Below are 24,796 nucleotides of genomic sequence, written 5' to 3'. Positions count from 1 at the left end.
TCTTCTGAAAAAACTTCTTCCAAAAGAGTGTCTACACACAAAAGCGCATCGAAAAAGCAATCTGCTTTTTGAAAGATAGTATCCATACTGAATGGACACTATTTCACATTTAAGCTGTGATTACTATGGATTCCTCTTCTTTCTAAAGAACTCCCTTTTCCCCATCCACACACACCTTTGTCTGAAAGAGTTCTTTCGGAAAAAGGCTTCTACCTCATAGAAAGTTGATTACCAATGCCAGAAAAACCCCTCTGTTCTTTCGATTTACTTTCAGAAGAATGCGATTGCAGTGTGGACGTAACTCAGGGTTTGTTGGAAAAATGGCTGTTTTTCTGACAAAATTCTGTAGTGTAGACATACTCCTTCTTGTGTTCGTATATGGAAATTTATAGCACTATTGATTGTGCACCTATTTCACTTTTTGTCTGGTATCTGTTATTTCTAGCTAATGGGCATCCATGATCATGCACTTCCTGGTTTCTTTCTTCCAGGAAAGTAAGTACAAATATTAAAACACAAATTGAAAGGCTATTCCGATAATATTTTCAATCAGACTAAAGCCAATCACACAGCAAGAGCTCTGCGAACACTGCAAGATGTTTCCTACAACTACTTATTCAAAATTTTGAATGGGCTCACTTCAGTTATGCTCATCTCCCTTGTGCTTTGAATTTCAAAACATCTTTTAGCGAATGAAGAGATTGGCAGGATGTTCAAAGAAATAGCCAGTTTGATGCATATATTGCATAATAGTTGCAGAAAGGAGATTTTGTATTTTAAAAAATGTTTTATCATCAGAAGCCTGTAACTAAGAATTATGGGTTTTGAATGAGGAGGGGAAAGCATAATTTAAATTTATAATCAAGACTCACTAACATTAAATATTTCAGATGACGTTGCTCCTCTACTAAGAGCCACAAATATTTATGGAAAGTAATTTCAAATAATGAGAAGTTCAAAAAATCATTATCTGCTTTTAGGCAATAGATTTACAAAATATTCAGGTCCCACACTTCCTTAACTGTGTTCCTCACAGCATCAGGAGCTTCAAAATCCTATTTGTGAATACTGGAAAACTGTGTGAGCAAAAGCTTCTTTATACATACAGTTGTTTGCACCTGTACTTGCAATATAGGTGCCAGCTGATTCTCTGAGGCTGTAATGCCCTTAACTCATGTTATGATTTGGTGCTGCAGTATATATAAACGACCTGTTGGAAGTGTTGCCTTAAAGGATTGTAATCTAGACAAGAACATCTCAAGGAGCCACTACTTAAATTGAGTGTCTTCAGCTAGGAAACTAGGTTTCTGAACAATCAGGAATATTATTCTTCTCAGCCTGGTCAGAATACAGGCAGTCCCCGGGTTACGTACAAGATAGGGACTGTAGGTTTGTTCTTAAGCTGAATTTGTATGTAAGTCGGAACTGGTACATATTGTAGGGGAAACTCTAGCCAAACATTTCTCCAGAGCTCAGTTTTATTCTCCAACACCTCACTTCCCTCAGTCCTTTATTCTCAAGCTGAGGTGTCTGCTGAGAAAAGCCCCTCCGCGTCTCCCTGGTCTGCTGGCAGGGGGGCGCTAGCTTCGTGTCTCCCTGGTCTGCTGGGGGGAAGCAGCTAGTGCAGGGTTGCCTCACCCCGTTTGTAAGTAGGGATCCGATGTAAGTCGGATCCATGTAACCCGGGGACTGCCTGTATTTAAGAGACTTCATTCCCTTTCAGCCTTCCCTTAGTGACATTGATTACAAGGTAGTGTCCTACCCCAAAGGTATACAGAATGTAAGAGGGGAAATATTTTACTTGGATAATTGCTGTTCAGGGATTGAAGGCACATGTGGCCTTTAAAGGAAACAAATTTCTGGAAAGCAAATTGGATGAGGTCAATATGGCAAGACTTAACCTCACAGAAAATGTTACCTCACAGAAAATTCTGAAAATATGCAGCTTTTGTTATAGTATGAGTAAATAGCTTTTCTTGTGAAAAGCACTGGCAATCCATTGTGTTCTCGTCTGTTGTAAGATATTAGGGAGTAAAAAACCAAAACCAAAAAAAAAAAAAAAAACCAGTGTAATTCTTTTACCAAAACCAATAACAATGACTCTTAAATCACTGAATAACACAACCTAAATACAAACATGCAAAGGGTAGCAGACAATAGGGTGATCCAGGACTCTCAAGATTAACTTTATAAATCTTATTTGTTTTTAATTTCTGCATAGGAATTTTTGTGGCACAACTAATTTGTAACTGACCTATTTGATAATATGCTAACATCCACATTACAAATGAGCTTCTGAACATTTATATTCAGCACCAGAAACATTCTAAAAGCACAGCAGGTACTAAGCTGTCATTTGCAGTTCAATATATTACTGAAATATTTCCTGCAATCTTGGCAGATTCAGAGATAAATTCACTATATGGCATTGAGTTGGTCTACCTATGTTGCTTGAGGCAGTTGGCAATTCTTTGCCTTAAAGGAGGTATGGATTAGCTCAGTTATACTCTCTGGGGCCTAATGGGCTGGCAGACTGATGAGGCTGCAAGAAGTTCAGACATAATGTAATTGCATCTCTCTCACTCTTTTAATATATATCAGCAATTACATGTTCGGTATTGTACCAATGATAATCTGTCCTTTTTCCAAGACATAATGTGGCCAAGTATTATACTATATAAGGTTTGTCCTCCTTTAACTGGCTGCAAATTTGCTTCCCTCCCCATCATCATATTATATTTGTGAGTACTTTCAGAGGCCTAGAGGAGTCTTCCTTTATGTCCACTATTACTAATTTTTCTTATTGTTATCCCTAAAAGAGGGATTGTTTCTTGTCCTCTTTGTATATCTGTATCACATATAATCTATACCACTATTAATTTTAAAATTCAGTAAAAGCCAATTTAAAAAAATATGCTTAGTTACACTACTAGTACAGACTTTAAAAAACCTAAATTTCTCTTCTGGTTAAGAAGTTCTTCTTGTCTAGTGTCTCACATCAGATCTTCACTTCACTCACATGGCCACAAATCTTATTAAAACTTTTAATTCATTTCTCTGACCTCCCCGTGCAAATCCTCCTATCTGTAAAGCTCCAATTACCGTGTCTAAAATTCTTGCTTGTCTTGGTCTTTCTATCAGGTATACAGCCAGGATTTATACATCTTGGAACAACCCCTATTGTAGAAGAACTGGTTCACCAACAGGACTAAAAGCTCCAAAATTGCAGCTGACAGCTGATAGTAGGCAAGGCTGACACCCAGTGGCTTCTCTCTTCAAATTCCTCTCTTCACATTTTCCATCCCCACACTCCCCTTCATCACTTCACATCACTCCATTTTACATTCCTTTTACCTTCTTCCCCCTGCCAAAGAGCAACACGGGGTTCAGTTTTACCATCCCTATAGACTAGGGGCATCCCAAAATGTTTTCATCTTCATTGTCAGGAGATAGGAGTAACACCTTGTGGAAATATTTACATGCCTGTCCCAATTCAGAACTCTTGGAAGGGGGAGGAAAAAAGATGAACATCAACGCTGAACTTCTCTACAGAGCAGAAGCCAGAGAACATCAATGTTTTCAGGAGCACTCTCCTGCTGCAGGCATTTCAAACCAGCCGTAGAGCAGGAAATGTGACTGCACACATCAGTGCACTCCGAGGTCTGGTCTGCAGGAAGTCTCTGGAGTGAAAAAGACTGAGCCTCAGTGTGTAGCCTAGGCAGAGATTGATCTGCACCTCCTCAGGCCTCTGGGAGCCTCAGACATCTAAACTGGCCATTTCCACTGATGGCTCTGCTAAAACCACATTCACATCTCAATCCTATCACTTCTGAATGCTATCCATTCTCTAATATCTGATCTCTAAAATTCAGCCATACTATTCCTTCCTAAAATATTACCATACCCATCTTCTTTATCTGCCTGTATCATCTCCTATTTCAATTAAAATACCACTCAAGATCTGACAGTATAGTCACCTATTCTCCAATCTGCCAGTATTGGCCTCTCTCTGCTTCTTGTAATTCTCCAGAGTTCAAGGTCATGGATATGCCTGTTGTGTCATGTCTGTGAGGAACTCATTTCCACATCCCTCTGAGATGCGGACTGATTTCTTTAAATCTCACCTCTAAATCCGTCTGTTTTCTTTAACATATGACTCACGGTCTCTAAAAATATGATTAATTTTAATTTTATATTACATGTTTCTTAAAGGATATTGGTGTTGTAGAAGCAAGAAATACTTGAGATACTAATATGACTGAGGAGTAGGGATCATGCAGAGTACTTTCCCACAAGATGGCTGCCTATCCCTTTCATATTCACTTGGTGGTCTGAGTTTTACAGACCCCCTACTGAATATTTACAGATATTGTTGGCAATTTGTAACCTTCTGATTCTCCAGGTGGAAACTCCCTCCAGCTCCTAGCTTCAATGGAATACATGGTCTGATCCCACTAAAACCATGATGGGCAAGAATCAATCTACAGACACAGTCACTCCAGATAGAGCAGCAGATGAAGTGAAAAACACATTATACTCCCTAATGCAGCTGACAGACTGATTGGAGGAAACAGATGCCATGAGTTTGTGGTTTCCTAGCAACTTTGTGATAGCTGGGGCAGCTCCTGATTCCTAGTGAGATTCCTGAGTAACAAGTAAAGATGTACATGGTCTCGAGACAGCTGTTGCAGCAGCAAAGGGAGTTTCCCTTAGTTAGATGTTCTTTGGCACGATCAGGCTACTTACAGCCCACTCCATGGCCAACTACAGAGATGCAGCTGCATCAGGCACTTGCTGTACATCTGAGGAACACATACTTCAGCTCTAGACTAAGAGGCCAGATGACAGGGCCCTTTAAGACAAAGAGTAAAGTGAAGGGAGAGTTCAAAGAGAGGATATCAGAGAAGAATAATAGAAAGAATGGTAGGAATGGCAATAATCCAGGAGTTTAAACTGGTTGTAGAAATAGACTAGCATCTACTTTATGACTAGAATTTGAATTCATTCTGATTCTTGGTATAGTCATGGTTGTAGCAGACAACTGTGCCTTGCGCTATTATAGAGACCCTTTTAAATATTAGCCCCTATTTTCTGGCATTTTTCAGGAAAAAGATTCCTTGTGCTTATATTTCTCAGAGTGGTTTTGAGCCCAAAGGTGATATTTTTCAAAAAGCAAACATTTGATAACATTATATTTTCCCTTGTAATGTTTCTAGGTGTGAAAGTATGTTTTTCCCTTTATAGTTGACTGAAAATGTAAATCATAAGAATTTAAGTAAATGTTGGGTTCTATTTGCCTTATGGTTTCTTAGTCTTTAGGGTGCACTCAGGTCCTGTTTTCAAGCTTTTCCCCTTCCACAACCATAAGGACTAGAAACTGACTCTCTCAGAAAAGGAAAGCTGTGATTCTCACTTGATCATGGGACTGCAGAAGGCGAGACTTGATGAAAAACTTCAAATATGAAACCTGTGATAAAATCATGGTAGTTGGCAGCACACTATAGTCAGTGCAATATTAATTAGGTGTATGCATATATCACACACACAATGTTTGAAGTGTTTTCATAGCCACATAGATCCCAGGGTAGAAACACATAGTGAGGGAGGTACCTTATTTTATTGGACCAACTTCTGTTGATGAAAGACAAATTTTCAAGCTTACACACTGCTTTTCTTCAGACACAAAGCTTCCCTCTCTCACCAACAGAGATTGGTCCAATAAAAAATATTACCTCATCTCCCTTATTCCTCTAATATCCTGGGCTATAATAATACATATATAGAGAAGCACATTTTCACTCTTACACATAAACATCAATACCATAGGACTAATCTGTAGAGCCTTGCAAATCTGTGGATATCCACTTTACATCCATGGGTATCTGCATTCATAGATGTGGGGTGCAAATATCCATGGCACATTTTTACAGATACAATTGTGGATACCAATTTTGTATCTAGAGTGCTGGAAATTTGCATATATAGTGCATCTGCTTTATACCTGTGGTTATGGATACAGATATCCACAGATCATTTTTGCAATGCCGATACCAATTTTGTATCTACACAATTCTCTACCAATCTATGGCTCAGGGAATACAAGGACATAAGGAGACCATCATGACCTCTTAAATCATGGGCCGCTCACCCACATGTTGGGTAGCAGTGAAGGAGGGCAACCTCAGTTGACCCCACAGGGACCAATACAAATTGGACAAACAAGCATGTGATTGAAGGCTGAATTACTGATGATAGTGAAACAGGGGCTTCAGAATTTTCTGATTTGTGTTTGTGTCTAAAAAAATCTATACCAAACTGTGGAATTAGCATTTTTATTATGGATTTAATTTTAGAAAAAGTCATTTTGAGCACCATTTTTGAGATGCAAACTTTTTTATACCTTACCTTCTCTAAAGAAAATGCTACAAATGTAAATCTAAAACCTAGTTAAAATTGCAATGGGCCAGAAAGTATAACAAAGCCTATTTTGTTTGCAAGTATGCAAATAGGATAAAGGGAGGATGGATGAAGGAAAAAATATTAGATCAACTCCTGAGATTTGCATATTATTTTTTATAACTCTTGTCTTGTCATTACTTCCCTGACCAATACTGTCTACCCATAAGCACTATATTTTACTTTGAACTCTTTGGTATAGGAACGTGGTCTTATTTGTAAGAAGCAGGTATATTTTTAACATTCTAAACAACGTTGCTTAATAACAAATAGCCCTTAAAAATTACAGTAATTCGCCAAATCAATTCAGTATGTACAATATTCTCTATCACCTCTTTGAGGATACCAAAGTACTTTATAAATGTGAACTAATTAAGCTTTTTACTATATTCACATCCTCATATATTGTGAGAATATTTGCTTTCAGCTGCTGTTGCCTGATTCTATTTAATTATGGTAGGTGTCACCTAAAAATGTTACAGTTGTAAAATAAATACATATGCAAGTTAACAACAGTAAGATGTATATTCCAAAGCAAAAGAGTAAAGTTTGCACATCCATCTCTTTCCCATTTTTTCTGATGCTCAGAAAATAAAAACGTAAGTGGTACTCACTCCTGTTAGGTAGCGAGGTCTATACTGGATGGTTCCAAATAAGCCAAGTATGACTATAATAATGTGCACAAAATTTGCCAGGATTGGTGCCCACTGATACCCAAGGAAGTCAAATATCTGCCTCTCCAGCACACAAACCTAGGATTAAAAAACAACAAAATGCACAGATTAGAACAAGTCAGAAAAAATAGATAAGACAACATATTCCCTCCCCAAAACACAAAAATTGCCCTGAGTTTAAAACTAGTTCAGTCAGCAATATAATGAAATGAATTTGCGAAGTTTTACCTTTTGGTTTTAGTGAAAGCAGCATTTCCTCATTGATAGCCTACTGAGTTATATTCAGTTTGCTAAAATATTAATGTGGGAGATTATGCCAAGATACCAGGCCCTTTTCACAGGGATGTTGTGTATGCAGCAGAAACAGCACAAATCATTTTGTCATATACACTGGCAAATGCTGTATTTTTATAGTGGTGCTGAAAGTCAGTGGTAGTTTAAGACTTGAGCTCAACGAAATATTTTCAGCTGAAACTTTTTCAGTAAAAAAAAAATGCATATTGGATCAACTGATTCAGTTAAATGATTTCCAAACCCATGTTGATTCTGGCAAAGTGGTTTAGTGAAAACATAAATAGGTGATTTTTCCCAGAAATGCTGAAGTGATTAATCTAGACACTATCAAAATGAAACATTTAGATTTTTCAGGATAAAATCACAAGGGATAGAAACCATTCACAAGAATTGAGGAGGTGGTGTTTGCTTACCTACCCTCCCAGGATCCTGGTAGTTAGGGCACTCACCCCCAATGTAGGAATCCCAGATCTGAAGCTCTCTTTGGTGTGGGGATGGAAACCCAGATCTCCTCTTTCCCAGGTCAGTGCCCTTACTGCCCAACTACTAGATACTCTAGGGTAGGACTCACTCAATATCTCCTGTGGAAACTGTTCCCATTTGGTATAAATAATTAAATATCCATTGGTGAAAGAATGAAAACCTGGAAATGCCCCTCCCATGTGATTAGTCTAACCATCAGATTTAAGAGTCTCTTTCTCTCTTGGAAACACTTGAATAGTCATTGGACCAAAAGAGAACAGCCTCAAGAGACAGACCCACACCAGAATAGTCTATAGTCCAAAGATTAGCCTAGAGAATGGATTTGAACCTGTCTTCCCCACATGACTTCTCTAACTTGTATGGGATAAAAGGTATAGCATCTCCTCTGTTTTACAAATCTAGCTTTTCATTGCCTTCACTTTTATTAATAGAATTTAAGCATGGACAATGTCTAAACAATTATTTTATCCCCCCATAAGTTCTATTTTTTGTATTTGCCCTCTTCTCCTCTCCCCTCTTCCCCTGAACTTCTAGGAAAATTGATAAGTTATTTGTATAGATTATCTCCTGAAGAGCTTTCTTCCCATCTGTAAGCCTCATCCTTCAATCTCTTTCCTCTCTCTCCTCCACTGCAGAACAGATAAAGTCTGTTTTTTCCTAATGTCTCCCTTCTGACACGGTAGTTCTCCCTACTCCCAAATACTTACCTGCCTTCTGTTTGACTGGCTACAGATATATACATTTTTTCCTTCCTCCTCACGTGACTCTGCACATACATAGTCATGTGCTACCTCTAACTTCTTTTTCATATCTGATAATGTTATAAAGCAAGACTGTATTCTGGCATTTCCTAACTTTTGAGTACTTGATTTTGCAAACTTGACATTCTTGACCTTCTTAACAAAGGATTTGCTTGCTGTTTGGGGGGTATTTTTACATTACACACAAATTATAAAAATTTTATGCAAATCAAATACAAAAATGCATCACTGGCAGGAAATAGCTCACCAAATCTTAATGTCACCACTGCTGAAAGTTTCACAGCAAATATGAATAGCTACACAATCGTCAAGACCCTGGGTAGGCAAAATATGGCCCACATGCTGGATACGGCCCACCACCATCACACGATCCTGCAGGGGCCTCAGGCGGGCTCCCTTCCTGCCATTCCCCCCTGCCACTCAATGCAGCCAGCTGTGTGTGTGTGTGTGTGGGGGGGGAGGTATCACACACTGCATCCACAACCTCTCGCAGCTCCCATTGGCTGAAAACTGGCCAATAGGAACTGCCAGGACTGTGCTTGCAATGTAGGCAGCATGGGGGGAACCCATGGGGAGACACATATCTCCCACAACTGGCTGCTTTGGGTAGTGGTGCTGGGCATGGCAGGCAGGGTGCCTGCCTGGGGGTCACACTGGGTTGTCTAACATGAGTGCATCCCAGCCAAGACCTGTACCTGGCACCCCACACTCCAAATACCTGCCCCAGGTAAAAAAATCAAACCCCCTGCATCCCTGACCCAGGTCACAATCCAAACCCTCTACATCCCCTCCTAAACCCCTGCTCTAGGTCACTACTTCCTCCCATAGTCTGGAGCAAAATACAGGACTATGTAGCACTTTAAAGACTAACAAGATGGTTCATTAGATGTGAGCTTTCATGAGCCAGACCCACTTCCTCAGATCAAATAGTGGAAGAAAATAGTCACAATCATACATACCAAAGGATACAATTAAAAAAAAAGAACACATATGAAAAGGACAAATCAAATTTCAGAACAGAAGGGATGCGGGGGGGGGGGAGGTAAATGTGAGCTAATGATATTAGAGGTGATAATTGGGGAAGCTATCTTTGTAATGGGTAAGATAACTAGAGTCTTTGTTAAGATCCCCGCGCAAAGTGTCGAATTTTAGCATAAACAACAGTTCAGAGGATTCCCTTTCAAGTGCAGTTTTAAAAGGCTTTTGAAGCAGGATGCAGGTAATTAAGTCGTTGAGACAGTGTCCTTTCTGGTTGAAATGGCAAGAAACTGGTTTTTCTTTGTGATCCTGTCTAATACTCTGGACTCACTCCTGCACCCCTCCTTCAGGTCAGAATCTTGTCCTGCACCCATACCCCTTCCTGGACCTTGCACTCCCCTCCTACACTGTATCCCCTACCCTGAGCTCTCTTCTGCACCCAACCTCCATCAATAATATCATGGAAGAGTGCATGAGCTTCATTTTTTAGAACTATTTATGTGACCCACAGAAAAATCAGTCAGAGGCCAGGGGCTGCAGAGAGGTGGTGGGGGGCTGAAGTGCCAGCTCAGGCTCCTCAGTGCTTGGGGAGGCCCTAAGGTCCAGGCAATTCAGGGGTCATATTCAGCTTCCAGGTCTTAGGTCCCTATCCTTGATTTACATCATTGTAAATGCAACCCAAGTTAGGGCAGTTGATGACCCTATCAAACAAAAACATTTGAAGTAATTCGATCAGAATAAGAAAAGCAAAGCAGATGTTTGACTCAATTAGGGACACCTTTCAGAATTCAGCAGAATGCATTAACTGGTATAGTGATAGTTCATGAACGTGCAGGTCTATACACTGATGCATGTTCAGAACTGCATATCAAAAACCATGAATAAAATTAAATTCATCCTCCAGGGGGGGAAAAAATCCCCAACCACATTTATTTTTCTAGACAATTTTGTCCAGTGAGAATTCTGAGCAAACTTTATGAAATCCATTACAATCCAGGATTTCTTTTAAACAGCTGCTCCTATATGAAGTTATAACTCCCCCACAAAATCTGTTGGTGAATATCTACTCAGTATATAAAAGGCAGTGGATCAATTGAGTTAGGTGTTTTTGTCATGAACGCTTTTAGCTAATTTAAAAGTTAATATTGGTGTCTGAGATTAAGTGCTAGCTGAATAATTAATTTTAGTTGGCTGCAGTTCTTTAGGTTGTGTAATTCATAGGCAGTATTTTCTTGTCCACAGAGACACCCAAAAACCAATATAAAACAAGGCCTTACTAAGAAGTTACTAAATATATATACCACCATTAAAAGGACACCATTTGCCAATCACTGCCACACAATGGTAACTGAGATACCATACATTTCCCCCAGCTTATAGCAGGAAAGTGTAACTATATGGTGCCTTTTGACAAAAGCTGATCTTTTAGCCTAGAATTTTTAAAGGAACCTAAGGTAGTCTGGCATCCTAATCCCATTGAAGTTCATATTCCTTTTAAAATCCCAGCTTTATTGGTGACCCCTGAAATTCTTCCTCTCTAGCTACAGGTTATCACTGTACAGTCAATCAGATGAATAGCCAATTTTTTTGTGCTTCACATTTTACAAGAGTGTCATGGACTAAGCTAGAAAATAATTGTTTTTAAGGTACCCGAGATTCTGCAGATCCTGTTCACATCATCTTCAGAAACACAATTTCAGCAACACGTCAGAAGGATTCCTAAAGAAGCAAAGTGAATGTGCTAATTGTAATTGCAGTGATGTGACTAAAAGACCAAGCTGTCTTAGAAATTTCACACCATCCTTGTCCTCTGAAACCTCTAAATGCTGCATTATAAAGTTGCTTCAACTATTAATTTATATTTTAACACTTGAAATAAATGAGATCCATCTGTGACTATGCAGGTCTGTGTGAAATCCTGTAAAGGTAGCAACAAAATACCTGTTACATCTAGAATACTCCTATTAACCATCTAACAAAGGGAAAATGTTCATTCATAACAGAGAGCTCTTATCTTCATCAACTGAAAAAACAGTAAAACAAGAATTGCAAAGCACTTGTAAGAAGAAAATAAGCTGTACAAACTTCTACTAGAGTAACTACAGAGAATCAGTTACAAAATACAGAGGGGATGAGGCAAATCATTCTAACAGTAGGAAGTCTCACAGATAAATGCACCAATTATAGAATAAAATAGTACCATAGTTCATTATAAAAAAATAGGGAACTTAATATTCCTACTGTAACTGTAAGAAAAAATTGCAACAATGTATATCACAGGTTTTTTAGGGGGAAGTTGTGACAGATCTAATAGTTCTGTCAAAATATTACTTTCAAGGATATATTGACTATAAGGATATTCTATAGTAAATCTTCACTTAACATACTTTCATTTATTTTCCTTTCTATTATTAACCGGGTTTTTTTTTTTTTTTTGCTACTATATGGCTGTTTTCTTTAAGCTGGAAGCCCATGGATGACATGGATCAGAGACAGATTGACTTGTGCCAGTGTAGTTTTGTGTGTCAGGATGCTATGACTTTTTTTTTTTTTTTTTTTTTTGCGCGCCATGGAATGCAGTTAGGAAGACTGAGTCCTGAAATCATACATAATAGAAATTGAAATATAACAATTCAAAGAGCAGAGCTCAAAAGTCCTTCAGCCAGCCCAGCAATTACAAATTTGTTTCAGAATCTAGCAGGGGAGGGCAACAGGCTTGCCAGGACCCTGAGCAAGGTTGGGGAGGGCAGGTCTGCACTCTCCGAAGAGCCAGCCCTCAGCACTACCTGGAACGCACCACACTGTTCCTCTCCTCCCCCCACCCCCAACCATCAGCCAGCTCTGAGAGCTGTGTGATTTAAAGGACCGGGGGCTCTAGCCACCGTTGTTCCTGCAATAGTGGCAGCGGCAGCAGCAACTGGGAGCCCTGCACCTTTCTGAATTGCTGAGCCTTGAGGGCAACTGCCCCCATCGGCGGGCCTGGAATCTAGTAGTGCTGTATTCTATCTAGCTATTTATATTTGCAGTAATCTGAGAGCTTGTGGTCAGTTTTTCATTAATACCCCAGCCATCTACTGGGATGGATCTGAACACAGTATTTCAAATCCACCAACCTGAAGACTACAGTAATGGATCTTTTGAGCCACTAAGGGCTGGCACAGATTAGAGGAGTCTTTATAGTACTATAAGCAACAGCAGGAGACTGGGATGTCATTGGTGACCATGATGGTTTCTTCTGGCCTTGAAGTCCCTGAGGGTATGTCTACACTACCCCGCTAGTTCGAACTAGCGGGGTAATGTAGGCATACCGCACTTGCAAATGAAGCCCGGGATTTGAATTTCCCAGGCTTCATTTGCATAAGCGGGGAGCCGCCATTTTTAAAACCCCGCTGGTTTGAACCCCGTGCAGCGCGGCTACACGGGGCACGAACTAGGTAGTTCTAACTAGGCTTCCTAGTTCGAACTACCATTACTCCTCATGAAAATTAACGGTAGTTCGAACTAGGAAGCCTAGTTCGAACTACCTAGTTTGTGCCCCATGTAGCCACGCTGCACGGGGTTCGAACCAGCAGGGTTTTAAAAATGGCGGCTCCCCGCTTATGCAAATGAAGCCCGGGAAATTCAAATCCCGGGCTTCATTTGCAAGTGCGGTATGCCTACATTACCCTCCTAGTTCAAACTAGGAGGGTAGTGTATACATACCCTGAGTGTATTAGATTAGCTCCAAGGACCAGAGAGGTCAAAAAAGCACTCTCGTGACACATTCTCAGCTGCATAGTGTGATACTTGCCTTCAACTGATGGTCTCATACAAAAAAAAATTGCTGGAAATGGACTTTACATAATTTACTATAATGGCTCTATTGCCGTGTTTCTCAAAGTGATCCGCGAAACCACTCTGAGAAACTTTGCTCTATTGCAGAGTATCAAACAGGAGACAGTGTTACTCATCCCTAAAAATTAAGGCAAAAGTCCTCCAATGTGAGTGCCTAAACTTGGAACTCTCAATTAACATTTAGACACCTAAATAAACGTCACCTCTTTTGGAGAGATGCTAAGCACAACATGGATGTGTGCCTATTGTTAGTGTTTACCCCCTCTAAAAATTAGCCATCCTTTATTTATGTGCCTAAACATGGATTTTGTTGTCCAAGTTGTGGCTGATGTGTTAAATACAAGATCTGACTCTCCCTCTCCCCCTCCCCCACACCTTGGAGAAATAACTAAGATTACCTGAAGGGATGAAATTTTACCCACACTTTTCTAAAAACCACAGATGTGTGTGTAGTAAGAAGAGGGCCTAAAACATAAGCCCACGAATCACAGAAAAGAACTTTACACAAAAATAAAAATGAACAGTGTATTACTTTGTTGAGCAGACTCTGATTATTGTAAACTTGGAGCAAATATTTTCAAAGTTAGGTGCCTAAAGTTAGACACACCTTCATAAAAAAGAGCTGCAAGACCATTGAGTTCCCAAGCATTACATTTTGAGCATATTGTTCTAAATTTCTTCCCTTTATGGCTTGCTCAGGAAAAAAAAACATATTTTCCAGACAATTCTGGATAGTAGATTTAGATATAGGGCCTGATTTTCCAGTGTAACTCCGTTGAGTTCACTGTAGTTATTCCAGTGAAAGAACTGAAGTAACAGAGAATCAAGCCCATATATACTGGTATAACTGGAATAATATTGGAAAAAAGAAGCGCTGTTGAAAGGAAGATACAGGATTAAAAATAATTATAAAAACAACAGAATTTATTAACACAGCTGGGCTTTATTTTCCTAGTCTTGATTTTTAAAGGGTCAGTTTTTAATTGCTTCAAGCCATGCTCATTCACTTTGCATTGGCATTCAAGGGAATAATTTTTAATAGAACAAACATTCATCTGAAGCTAATTTAAAGGGACATAGACTAATTTGCAGAACCTAAAATTTCAGTTGGTCTGAGTTTGAGGCAGAAATGATTATTCACTCCCCCAGTTAGAAAAAAGAAACAATACCCATAAAAATTAAATACCACCAAATACTTAAAAAAAAGTTTGGGATCAATCCACAGAATTAAACATGCTTAAAATAGTTCAATAATTTCAAGTAATTTATAAAAATTAGAAAGATGTGAGATATTTGCAGATGTTTGGTGAGCAGAACAAAAGCTTGAATTTGACACAAATTATTCATTGTGAACTACATGCACAGTTCTAAATACAAAGATCCCTGAGGAAATATGTACAGTGTGTTCATAAGATATTCTAGGGCTAGGTCTTAAGTTTGCAGAAGCTAGTTACAAATACAGTAGATTCTAGAAATAATTAGCAAGAAATCATTTATTCTTTGCCCGCAGACTTCTTTGTAAGAAGCACAGCATAGAGATCCCTCAAGGAGATTATTGACATCTTAGCACAAATATTCCCTCTGACTTCATTGGGAGTAGGAATGAGACCTTACTATAATTGTGCTAAAAATGTATAATGTAAATCTCCACTCCTGCCCTAAGCCCTACTGAAGCCAATATGGCTTTCCATGGGCACAGCAAGTTACTTGCCTGCAATAACTTGGCGGATATGGGATTACCAATAGAGTTATTATTCAACATATCTGTTCCTCTTGTGTGTTCAGAGGGTTAGTTGCTGACTCCCCTGAAAAAATAAAATTAAAAATACCATTTAAACACTAGTTTTGCCCTGCAAAGGAGATACTGCAAAAGGAGAATGAGCTGGATTCTTTAAGTTCACTTATATAATGAATGGTTTTGTTAGCTAAATGGCAATTGTCATTTTTGTCACTAGTGACATAAAATTAAGACTAACTGGACTTTCAAATTCCAGGTTGAATTTGAGAGGATGGCAGTTGGTCAAAATATCTTTAAAATGAATAAGGTTCTGTACCTTATGGCCGGAAGATAGCTAATGTGATGCCAATATTTTAAAAAAGCTCTAGATGTGATCCTGGCAATTACAGAATGGGAAATCTAACATCAATACCGGGCAAATCAGTTGAAACTATAGTAAAGAATAAAATTGTCAGACATAGATTAACATAATTTGTTGGGGAAGTGTCCACATGGTTTTCTGTAAAGGGAAATCATGCTTTAGTAATCTACTAGAGTTCTTTGTGGGTGTGTGTGGGGGGGCGGGGGGGGGGGGAGAGAGTCAAACAAGTGGATAAGTGGGATCCAGTGGATATAGCATACTTAGATTTTCAGAAAACCTTTGACAAGATCTCTCACCAAAGGGTCTTAAATAAAGTAAGTTATCATAGAATAAGAGGGAAGCTCTTCTCATGGACTGATAACTATTTAAAAGACAGAAACAAAGATCAGAATAAATGGTACATTTTCAGAATAGAGAGAGGTAACTAGTGGTGTCCCCCAAGGATCCATACTGGGACCAATTCTATTCAACCTTTTTATAAATGATCTGGAGAAAGGGGTAAACAGTGAAGTGGCAAAATTTGCAGAAGATTCTAAACAGCTCAAGATAGTTAAGAACAAAGACGACTGTGAAGAGCTTCAAAAAGATCTCACCAAACTAAATGACTGGGCAAGAAAATGGCAAATGAAATTTAACGTAAATTTGATACAATGTTATGCACATTGGAAAAAATAATCCCAATTATACATACTGTATGATGGGGATTAATTTAGCTACAATTATTCAAGAGAGATCTTGGATTCATCGTGGATAGTTCTCTGAAAACATCTACTCAATGCACAGCATCAATCAAAAAAGCAAACATCTTATTGTCCCTATGTAAATCCATGGTATGTCCACATCTTGAATACTATGTACTAATGTGGTCACCTCATCTCAAAAAAGATATATTGGCATTGGAAAAGGTTAAGAAAAGGGCAACAAAAATGATTAGGGGTTTGGAATGGGTGCCATATGAAGAAAGATTAAAAAGATTGGGACTTTTCACCTTAGAAAAGAGGAGACAAAAGGGGATATGACAGAATTCTATAAAATCATGACTGATGTGGTTAAAGTGAATAAGGAAAAGTTATTTACTTGTTCCCATAACATCAGAAATAGGGGTAACCAAATGAAATTGTTTGGTAGCAGGTTTAAAACAAACAAAAGGACATTTTTCTTCATACAGCACACAGTTGGCCTCTGGAACTCCTTGCCAGAGGACGTTGTGAAGACCAGGACTTTAACAGAGTTCAAGGAAGAACAAAATGAATTCATAGAGATTAGGTCCATGATTGGCTATTAGCCAGGATGAGTAGGAATGGTGTCTCTAGCCTCTGTTTGTTTGGAACTGGATGACATTTTTAACATTACTGTAAGTAGATACAATTGATATTTTCAAACCTAATGCAAGTATCAGTTTCTCTTCTGCTTATATAGTTGCTACTAACATCTCAGATTTAATTTTTTATACAAAAATTGTGTGTCCACCTTTACTTAGTGACTTTTAATGAAAGCAATCTCAGCTGATGTACATTATATGTTAACAATGATTAGTGACAAGGGGAAAAATTCCTGAGTATATTCATTTTGCAGTTTTAGAGTCCAAAGTCAGCCAAACACTTAAATGCAAGCTTAAAATTTTCAACTTCATGCACAGGTCCCATTGGGTTAAAATAGGATGGATTTAAAACATGCTTTAGAGGAATTTAGATTAGAAAAAAAAAAGATCTTGAAAAATATTCTCTATAGAATGGTTTATTTGAAGGGTGAAAGTAGCTATGTTTTTTTTCTAACTGACATGCAGTAACGCAGACTCAGAGAAACATCATACACATCCCATTTTGAATCTCTGCAAGAAAATTTGAAGAGTTAATTCTCTGGAAATCATGTTCTACAAAAACTAACTATTGCATTACTATAACTTTTAATCTACAGGGGTATTAAACAATATTAACATAGAAGTTTTATTCAAAAAAGAACTAATTGCTATAAGAGGGGTGGGCAATACATATCCCACTGGCTGTGTGCAGTTTCCTAGCATTCAATGTTGGCAGGCCGCCGGATGCGTTGTTTGTTTTTTTTAAATCACAGGGGTGGGGAGGAGGGGGGAAAGTAGTACACAAAAGTATGAGTGCAGGCAGAACCATGACTTCAGATATGTGCAAGTGCATATCAAGAATTTCAAAATTGTTTCCATGTTATTAAAACTTTTGAGAATCCAGAAATTCTGAGATGCACAAAAATTCATGTTACATATAGGGGACCAAATTATGTTCAGTTACACTTTTTGGACCTACAGTAGATGTAGGACTTAGAGTTTCACCAGTATATATCTAGATTAATTCCTCTGCAGGTAACTGAATTATCCTTCATTTACACGCGTGCTATAGAAAACAGACTTTGGAGCAATGTCTGCACAAAGTTACCTACCTACCGTTAAAAACAAACAAAAATCATCTCATTCACTGGATCTTTTTGGAGAGAAAAGAGTTCAAAACAAATGCTGTATAAGACTCTGCAGCCAATCAATCAGCACTGAGATGCATTAACAGAGACTGCTCACAACTCATCAGAAGTGAAAGATATGAAGGTAAAAATCAATGTGGAATGGGTATCAAGGGAATATATCAGGGAAAAATAGCCGGTCTCTAGATACTAGGGTCATTTTATCTGTGATCCAATAGCCAAACTTACTCAAAGCTATTGCAAAAAAGATAGCTAAGCCATGTTGGAACTGATAAGCATAGAGAGCCTACTGATTTGTAGTCACTCACTCCACGTCACATTTGAATATGCAGAAGTCTGACTTCCTCTGACCTTATAACACTCTTTAAGGGTACGACTACACTGCAGCACAATTTTGGGATACTTCCTGTATCCTGAAATCGCTATTCCATGTCTTTTAAGCAAGCCTGTTATTTTGAAATATAATGGGCTCACTATTCCAATGTCCCCGTAAACCTCGTTCCACGAGGATTAAGGGATGTTTCAGAATAGCGGTGTATTTAAAAATGTGCACACCGCATGTTGGCCTACTTATTGGCAGGATATTAACTATATAAATATACTAGACAGTCCCATGAGAAACAGTTGAATTCCAGGCAGATCCCATTGCCCTGGCACAACCAAACTCTGACCTGGCTTTGAGTTATGATAAGAGGAATCTGCATCGCAAATTTGGTGGCCCAAGATCTTAACTTTTCAGGGGAGTTCTTAAACAAAAGGAGTCAGATGGACAAACTAATGCACATTTCATACATATATTTAGATTTGAAGATTTACCAGCTTTTGCCTGGGTCCTTAACCCAGTTAATTTTTGTTTTTCTTTATTTAAACCATCGCCTTGCAGTGGGGCTGGGAATGAAGGGTTGCCTCTTTCACCTATATTGGCCTAGTTATTGGCAGCAGTTTGGAACCAGAGGAGAAGTTCCTCTCCATGGCTGCTACAGCTCCAGCAGGAACAGCTGAGGGAGAGGTACATTTCCCCTGGCTAGGGCAGGTCCAGTTTCATCTGCCCCCTATACTCCCCAGCCAGAGTGAGGAATGCAGCAAATTGTGCACTTTCCCCTCACTCCTTGACAAAGGGGAACAGACAGCAATATCCCTGTATGAATCAGCGAATGGGAGAACTTCAGCCCCCTCCTGTCCTCCTTTAAGGGCATCCTGGTGGGTGGGAGGTTTAGGGCTGAGGCATTTCTAGATGAGGGGGAGGTGCCTCCAGTTAGCCTCTTTCACATACCTGGTGACTGTCTCTTTTCTCTATGGTTTTCTGAGAAGCCATCCCCATTCTAGGCATATCCCATTTTTCTGCTATAACCAAGCCTTTACCTTACTGTAAGTTATTATAAGAGGACCACCAGATTGGCTTTTACAGTTTAGGAGGAGATCTTGAACAAACAGACAAACAAATGGATTCTCTCAACTATATAGTAGAAGTTTTTTCACAGAAGTAGTTCCGACAAATGTATATTCTTATTTTGCAGCCCTAACTGTTGATACATTGTTTCCCCTTGTTTTAACTCGACACACGGATCGTCTGGAATGAAAACCAGAAGGAGAATGGCCTGTCATAGCCCTCTGTCCAGAAGCACTTATGAATTGTTAAGAGACAATATTATAGGGTATGTCTATACTAGCCCCCTAGTTCGAACTAGGGTGGCTAATGTAGGCATTTGAACTTGCAAATGAAGCCAGGGATTTAAATATCCCAGGCTTCATTTGCATGTTCCCGGGTGGGCGCCATTTTTAAATGCTACATGTGGCAGTCAGAAGTTAATCCAAACTAAATCCTTAGTTCGGATTAACTGTTACACCTCATTCCAAGAGGAATGAGCTTTGGGGACCAGATCTAGGCAAGCTGGAAGCCACATCTGGCCCCCGGGCCTGAAGTTCCCCACCCCTGCTGTAGTACAGTAATTCCCCCCTACAATAACTTCCATTGGGGTCAAGATTCCTAAAATTACACCACCACAAAAGCTCAAAGAGTCATGTTTACTTAAATATGCTATGGACAAAATAAGAGGGCTGTCTAATATACCTGCTTAGTTTATGCCACTCTGTTGACTGGGTAAATTTGCTGCTTCACAGAAGACTCAATCATGTACGATGAAGTAGAATTGTGATGTGTGACATTAGTTGCTCCTACTGCATTTGCCTTCTAATTTCCACGTTCCTTGCCCTCCAATTTGGTTTATTTGCTGCAGTGCCCAGCCCATACCAATTCCACTTGGAAGCAGCAAAAGCTATAATCCACTGCCACAAGCTCCCCCTGCACCTGAATCCTCCCCTGCCATGAGCTGCCATCACTCAAGAGGCAGTTGCTGGCATGATAAGACAGAGGGGCAGCAATTTCTTTCCACTTTTTCCACAGCTCATATCCCCAGCTGTTCCAAGGGGGTGATCACCTTGCTGGTTTGATGCAGTCTAGAAACACAGCAATAATTATTGTGCGGGGAGTGCTTCAAACAGCCAGCAGCGGCATGGCAGGAGTTGGAATGCAGCCTGACCAACACAGCACACTCTAGTAATTTGTTGCGCTGGATATTTTGGTGTAAGAAATAATCATGACAGACCATGAAAGGCAAATTAAACAGCCGGTGCCTAACTCTTCTAAAGTGCCTCCCACAAAATGAGCTGACAATTTAAGGTTAGCTGCTTAAATCTATCCATTCAGAGTGCTCGAACTTGTTCGTCAGTGACCTCTTAGAGCTATACAAAATGTGGTCGTTTATCCAATCATGATCTGCAAAAAAAAAAGAGTTGTTTACAATTGCTTGTGACCCATTTAACAAGGATTAGACTAGGAGACAGACTTATAGCGGTGCAGGTGCACTGACACAGCTGCGTCAGTGTATGCTCCCTTCTGTGGCTCTCTAAGCCAATGGGAATTTTTTTTAATGACCATATTACTCAATACTGTAAATGATGCTAGTTTTCTAACTTTTCTGGAGCAATAGCCTTTAACAGACTATTTTATAGTATACTGTGTTTTTCAAAGCTGGCTTCTGTTATTTTATTAACAAGAAATATGCATAGCTGCAGAAGTATATGCAGTACTTTGTTAAATATTAGTCAAACAGTATATATAGAGGAGTAGTATGTTTAAATACCTAATATCCAAAAAAGGTAATTTGATATGCTGGGGGAATACTTCTGTTATGTAAAAGCAAGAACATAGCTTTATTTGCTGTTTGCAGACCAAAAGGTGAAACACCACATCTGCCATGCGTGGCATTATTTTGCTGCAGCCAAGATAATGATCTATTCTCTTTCCTTCATGCCACCCGCCCTCCGATGACAACCGAAGAATTAAACGGGTAGTGGTACAGTCAGGGTGAAAAGGAAGTTACAGTAATGAAGACTACCTTCTTTCAGCGGGAGGGCAGGGAAGACAATGCAGACTCAGTCTTCTCCCTCCCTGCCTTTCTAGGTGCTACAACATGGAGAAGACAGGATCAGTACCCATTGAACATTCAGTGCTACTGACAGTTCTACACTAGGAATATTGTGACTGGGCAATAGACACAGCCTAAGCAGATGGGAAAAAACCACACACACAAAAGAATAATAAAGAATGAGAAGGGGGGGTGTTACAAGTTCTTTATGTCAGCATGCTTAGTAGGCTGCTGGAATCATAATGTAAACCACAATGTACAGGCAGCTTTGTACTGGTGACTATTAAACCGCAAACATTGGGACTAAGGGGACCAATTTCAGGGCTTCATGCAGTGAGTAGCTTTATTTCTGTAACATTAACACTAACTTCACATAGAGCACCTCAGGACGGTAAGAATGCTGGTTGCTGGTGGGCCTCTTACTTGAGCTCACCCTGACAAGGTGAGAGCCTCAGAGAGAGAGGATCAGGCCATAGCCCCAAAGCCAGAAATTACTGAGCAAGAAAATGTAAACCCTCATGTGCTGAGGGATCAACTACTGCATTCCTTCAAGGACTTCTTTAATTTAAAAATATTGTTCACATCTGAGGCAAGTGCCTTCTTGTGGAAATATAGATTTGTTTGTGAGGTGCTCTAGCTTTCCTATCACCAGTGTATCCCCTGTCTAGGAAGTATATGCTCATTTTACATCCAAGAAGGACGTCATTAGGAACAATATAACTGACATGGTAGAAGGTCTGTGGTTTAATTACTGCACTGGGTTATGTTCAAGGCTCCACACCAGACTTTGAATATAGGCAAATCATATTTCGCTGGGTAAAAATCTGAAAAACATACCAATTCATCTGAAAAGTGGAGAAAATAATTACAGGACCAACATTCAATATTATCCTGGGCTTTTCTCTTGCTTCACTGCAAAAAGCAGTTGGGAGGGAAAGAAGTGGGCTATGGTCACAGCAATAATCACCTTGGTGGGATACAAAAATTGATCAGATGCCTTTCCTGTAAACTAGTTTCTACTTGTTCTGTAGGGGAGGCAGCCTGCTTAATTCATCATCCTTTTTGGTAAGAAAACATTCCATGCAAGGACTAAGTCAATTATTACAGAACTCAAGAGAAAGCTTATTAACCAAAAATAAAGAAGAGTGCCTATAAACAGTACTGAATACTAGCGTGCTAACAATTAGTTACTCTGGCAGGGAGAGAAGGCAGAGTTTTTGTTCATGTTTCTTTGCAATTTCTCTTCTTAATTCCTCCATCATACGTTTTACCTACTAAGTGTTGATCTACAGACTCCAAATTCCGTGGGAGTAGGTTATGTGGGAGAAAGCCTCTCTCTAGGCCCGTGGTCCCCAACACGGTACCATGGCACCTGCGGGACCATTTGCATGCGCCCGCCAGGTACTCGGGGCTGGCCTGGCCCCGGGCACATGGCGCGTCGCTTGCGGGGAGCACCGGCCCCGGGCGCGCAGCGCTTGCGGGGGGGGGGCGCGCCGGCCCCGGCCCCGGGCGCGCAGCGCTTGCGGGGGGGGGGGAGCGCTGGCCCCGGCCCCAGGCGTGCAGCGCTTGCGGGGGGGGGGGGAGCAGCGGCCCCGGGCGTGTGGCTATGGGGGGGCCCCGGCCCCGCGCATGCGGCTATGGGGGGGGGGCTGCCCCCGGGCGCGCAAGTGTCCCTGGCGCCAGGTGGCGAACGGCCACGCCCCCTGGCACCCGACAACCTCAAAAGGTTGGGGACCACTGCTCTAGGCCATATTTTTAGAACAGGTGAGGCACTCGAGCTGGAAACTCTGTAATACAGAGGACTGCCCTGTTCTCTCTGTGGCTCCTGCTTTTTTGTAAATGTTATGTCCAGAGTACAGATTTCATTAGAGTATGTAACAAATGGCACTGTCGCTCAAATATTTGGAAGAGAAGATGCTAGGATGGGGAGGAGAGTAACATTTGGGGAGTTTTTCTTAAAGCTGTGTAGGGATTTTTTTATATTGAGAATGGTTGTTTATTATACTTTACTGTGAAATTAGATTTTGGCAGGATACCCAGAGCTTGAGAAGGGTGCCTATGTCTGTTTCTATAAAACTGAACATATACATGCAGGGGATCTTTTAGATAGTGACTTTTTAGTGCAGAGAATAGTTTTGGTGTTAACAGATAGTTCACATTAATCCCATAGTTCACATAGACAGACCCACGGTCTCCTAGGGTATGTCTACACTACCACCCTAGTTCGAACTAGGGTGGTTAATGTAGTCATTCAAAGTTGCAAATGAAGCCCAGGATTTAAATATCCCGGGCTTCATTTGCATCTTGCCAAGCACCGCCATTTTTAAATCCCCGTTAGTGCGGACTCCGTGTCCCGGTACACCATATTGGACAAACTTCTCAGACTCTTCGCCAAAGAATTAATGCCCACAAATCAGACAGACAGTTTCACAAAGAAAAAACAGTTTCTTGTCATTTCAGCCAGATTGGGCATTGTCTCAAGGACCTAACTACATGTATCTTACTTCAAAGAGACTTTAACACTAGACTACAAAGGAAAACCTCAGAACTGTCATTCATGCTTAAATTTGACACTTTACGTATGGGCCTTAACAAAGATGCTAACTACCTTACCCATTACAAAGATAGCTTCCCCAATTATCACCCCTACTATCATTATCTCATAGACACTAGCCTCCCCCCCTCACCTCCCTCTGTTCTAAAATCTGATTTGTCAATTTTATGTGTGTTCACTTTTTTTTAATCCCTTTGGTATATATGGTCATGCCAATTTTCTTCCACAATTTGATCTGAGGAAGTGGGTCTGGCCCACGAAAGCTCATCACCTAATAAACCATCTTGTTAGTCTTTAAAGTGCTGCATAGTTCTCTCTCTCGTTTCAGCAAGACCAGACTAACATGGTTACTCTCTGTTACTATAGATCCCATCCACATTGCTAGAAGTTTTGTCTGCATAAGAGCTAAGTCAATGGGAATTTCCACTTAGAGACACAGGTTTGGTCCTCATATGTACATTCTATATGCCTATTAACAAAAGCTGAAAGCTCCCTCCTTCAATTTAAGGAACAGTGAAATGACTAATCTCACAACGGATACCACATAAACCAGTAGTTTTCAACCTGTGATCTATAGAGCTCTGGGGTTCCCAGACTAAATGCACCTACATTTGAAAGTTTTTAGGGGTCCACAAATGTAAAAAGGTTGGAAATCACTGATATAAACAAACTGTGTATATTAACAGCCAATGTGTAATTGGTGCAAAATATATGGATACTCGCATCCAAGTCACTGAACATGATGGAAAAGAAGTGCTGAAGTCTCCCCTATGTGTAACGCGGGAAT

General features: G+C 40.0%; 1 protein-coding gene across 4 annotated transcripts in view; it reads right to left on the bottom strand.

Moving 5' to 3' along the window:
- NKAIN2 (sodium/potassium transporting ATPase interacting 2) overlaps positions 1–24,796 on the bottom strand; it is a 748,339-nt gene that overhangs the window by 393,021 nt on the left and 330,522 nt on the right. For all 4 annotated transcript variants that reach the window (XM_006139449.5, XM_014581722.4, XM_014581721.4 and 1 more), the window contains one exon: positions 7,071–7,208. In XM_006139449.5, the coding sequence (XP_006139511.1) occupies positions 7,071–7,208 (138 nt within the window). The remainder of the gene's footprint in view (positions 1–7,070; positions 7,209–24,796) is intronic.

This window comes from Pelodiscus sinensis, chromosome 3 (assembly GCF_052426305.1).
Source record: "Pelodiscus sinensis isolate ZL-2025 chromosome 3, ASM5242630v1, whole genome shotgun sequence".
Lineage (NCBI taxonomy): Eukaryota > Metazoa > Chordata > Testudines > Trionychidae > Pelodiscus > Pelodiscus sinensis.
Note: the sequence above shows the minus strand (reverse complement) of the source record. Positions and strands in the feature narration are given on the sequence as shown.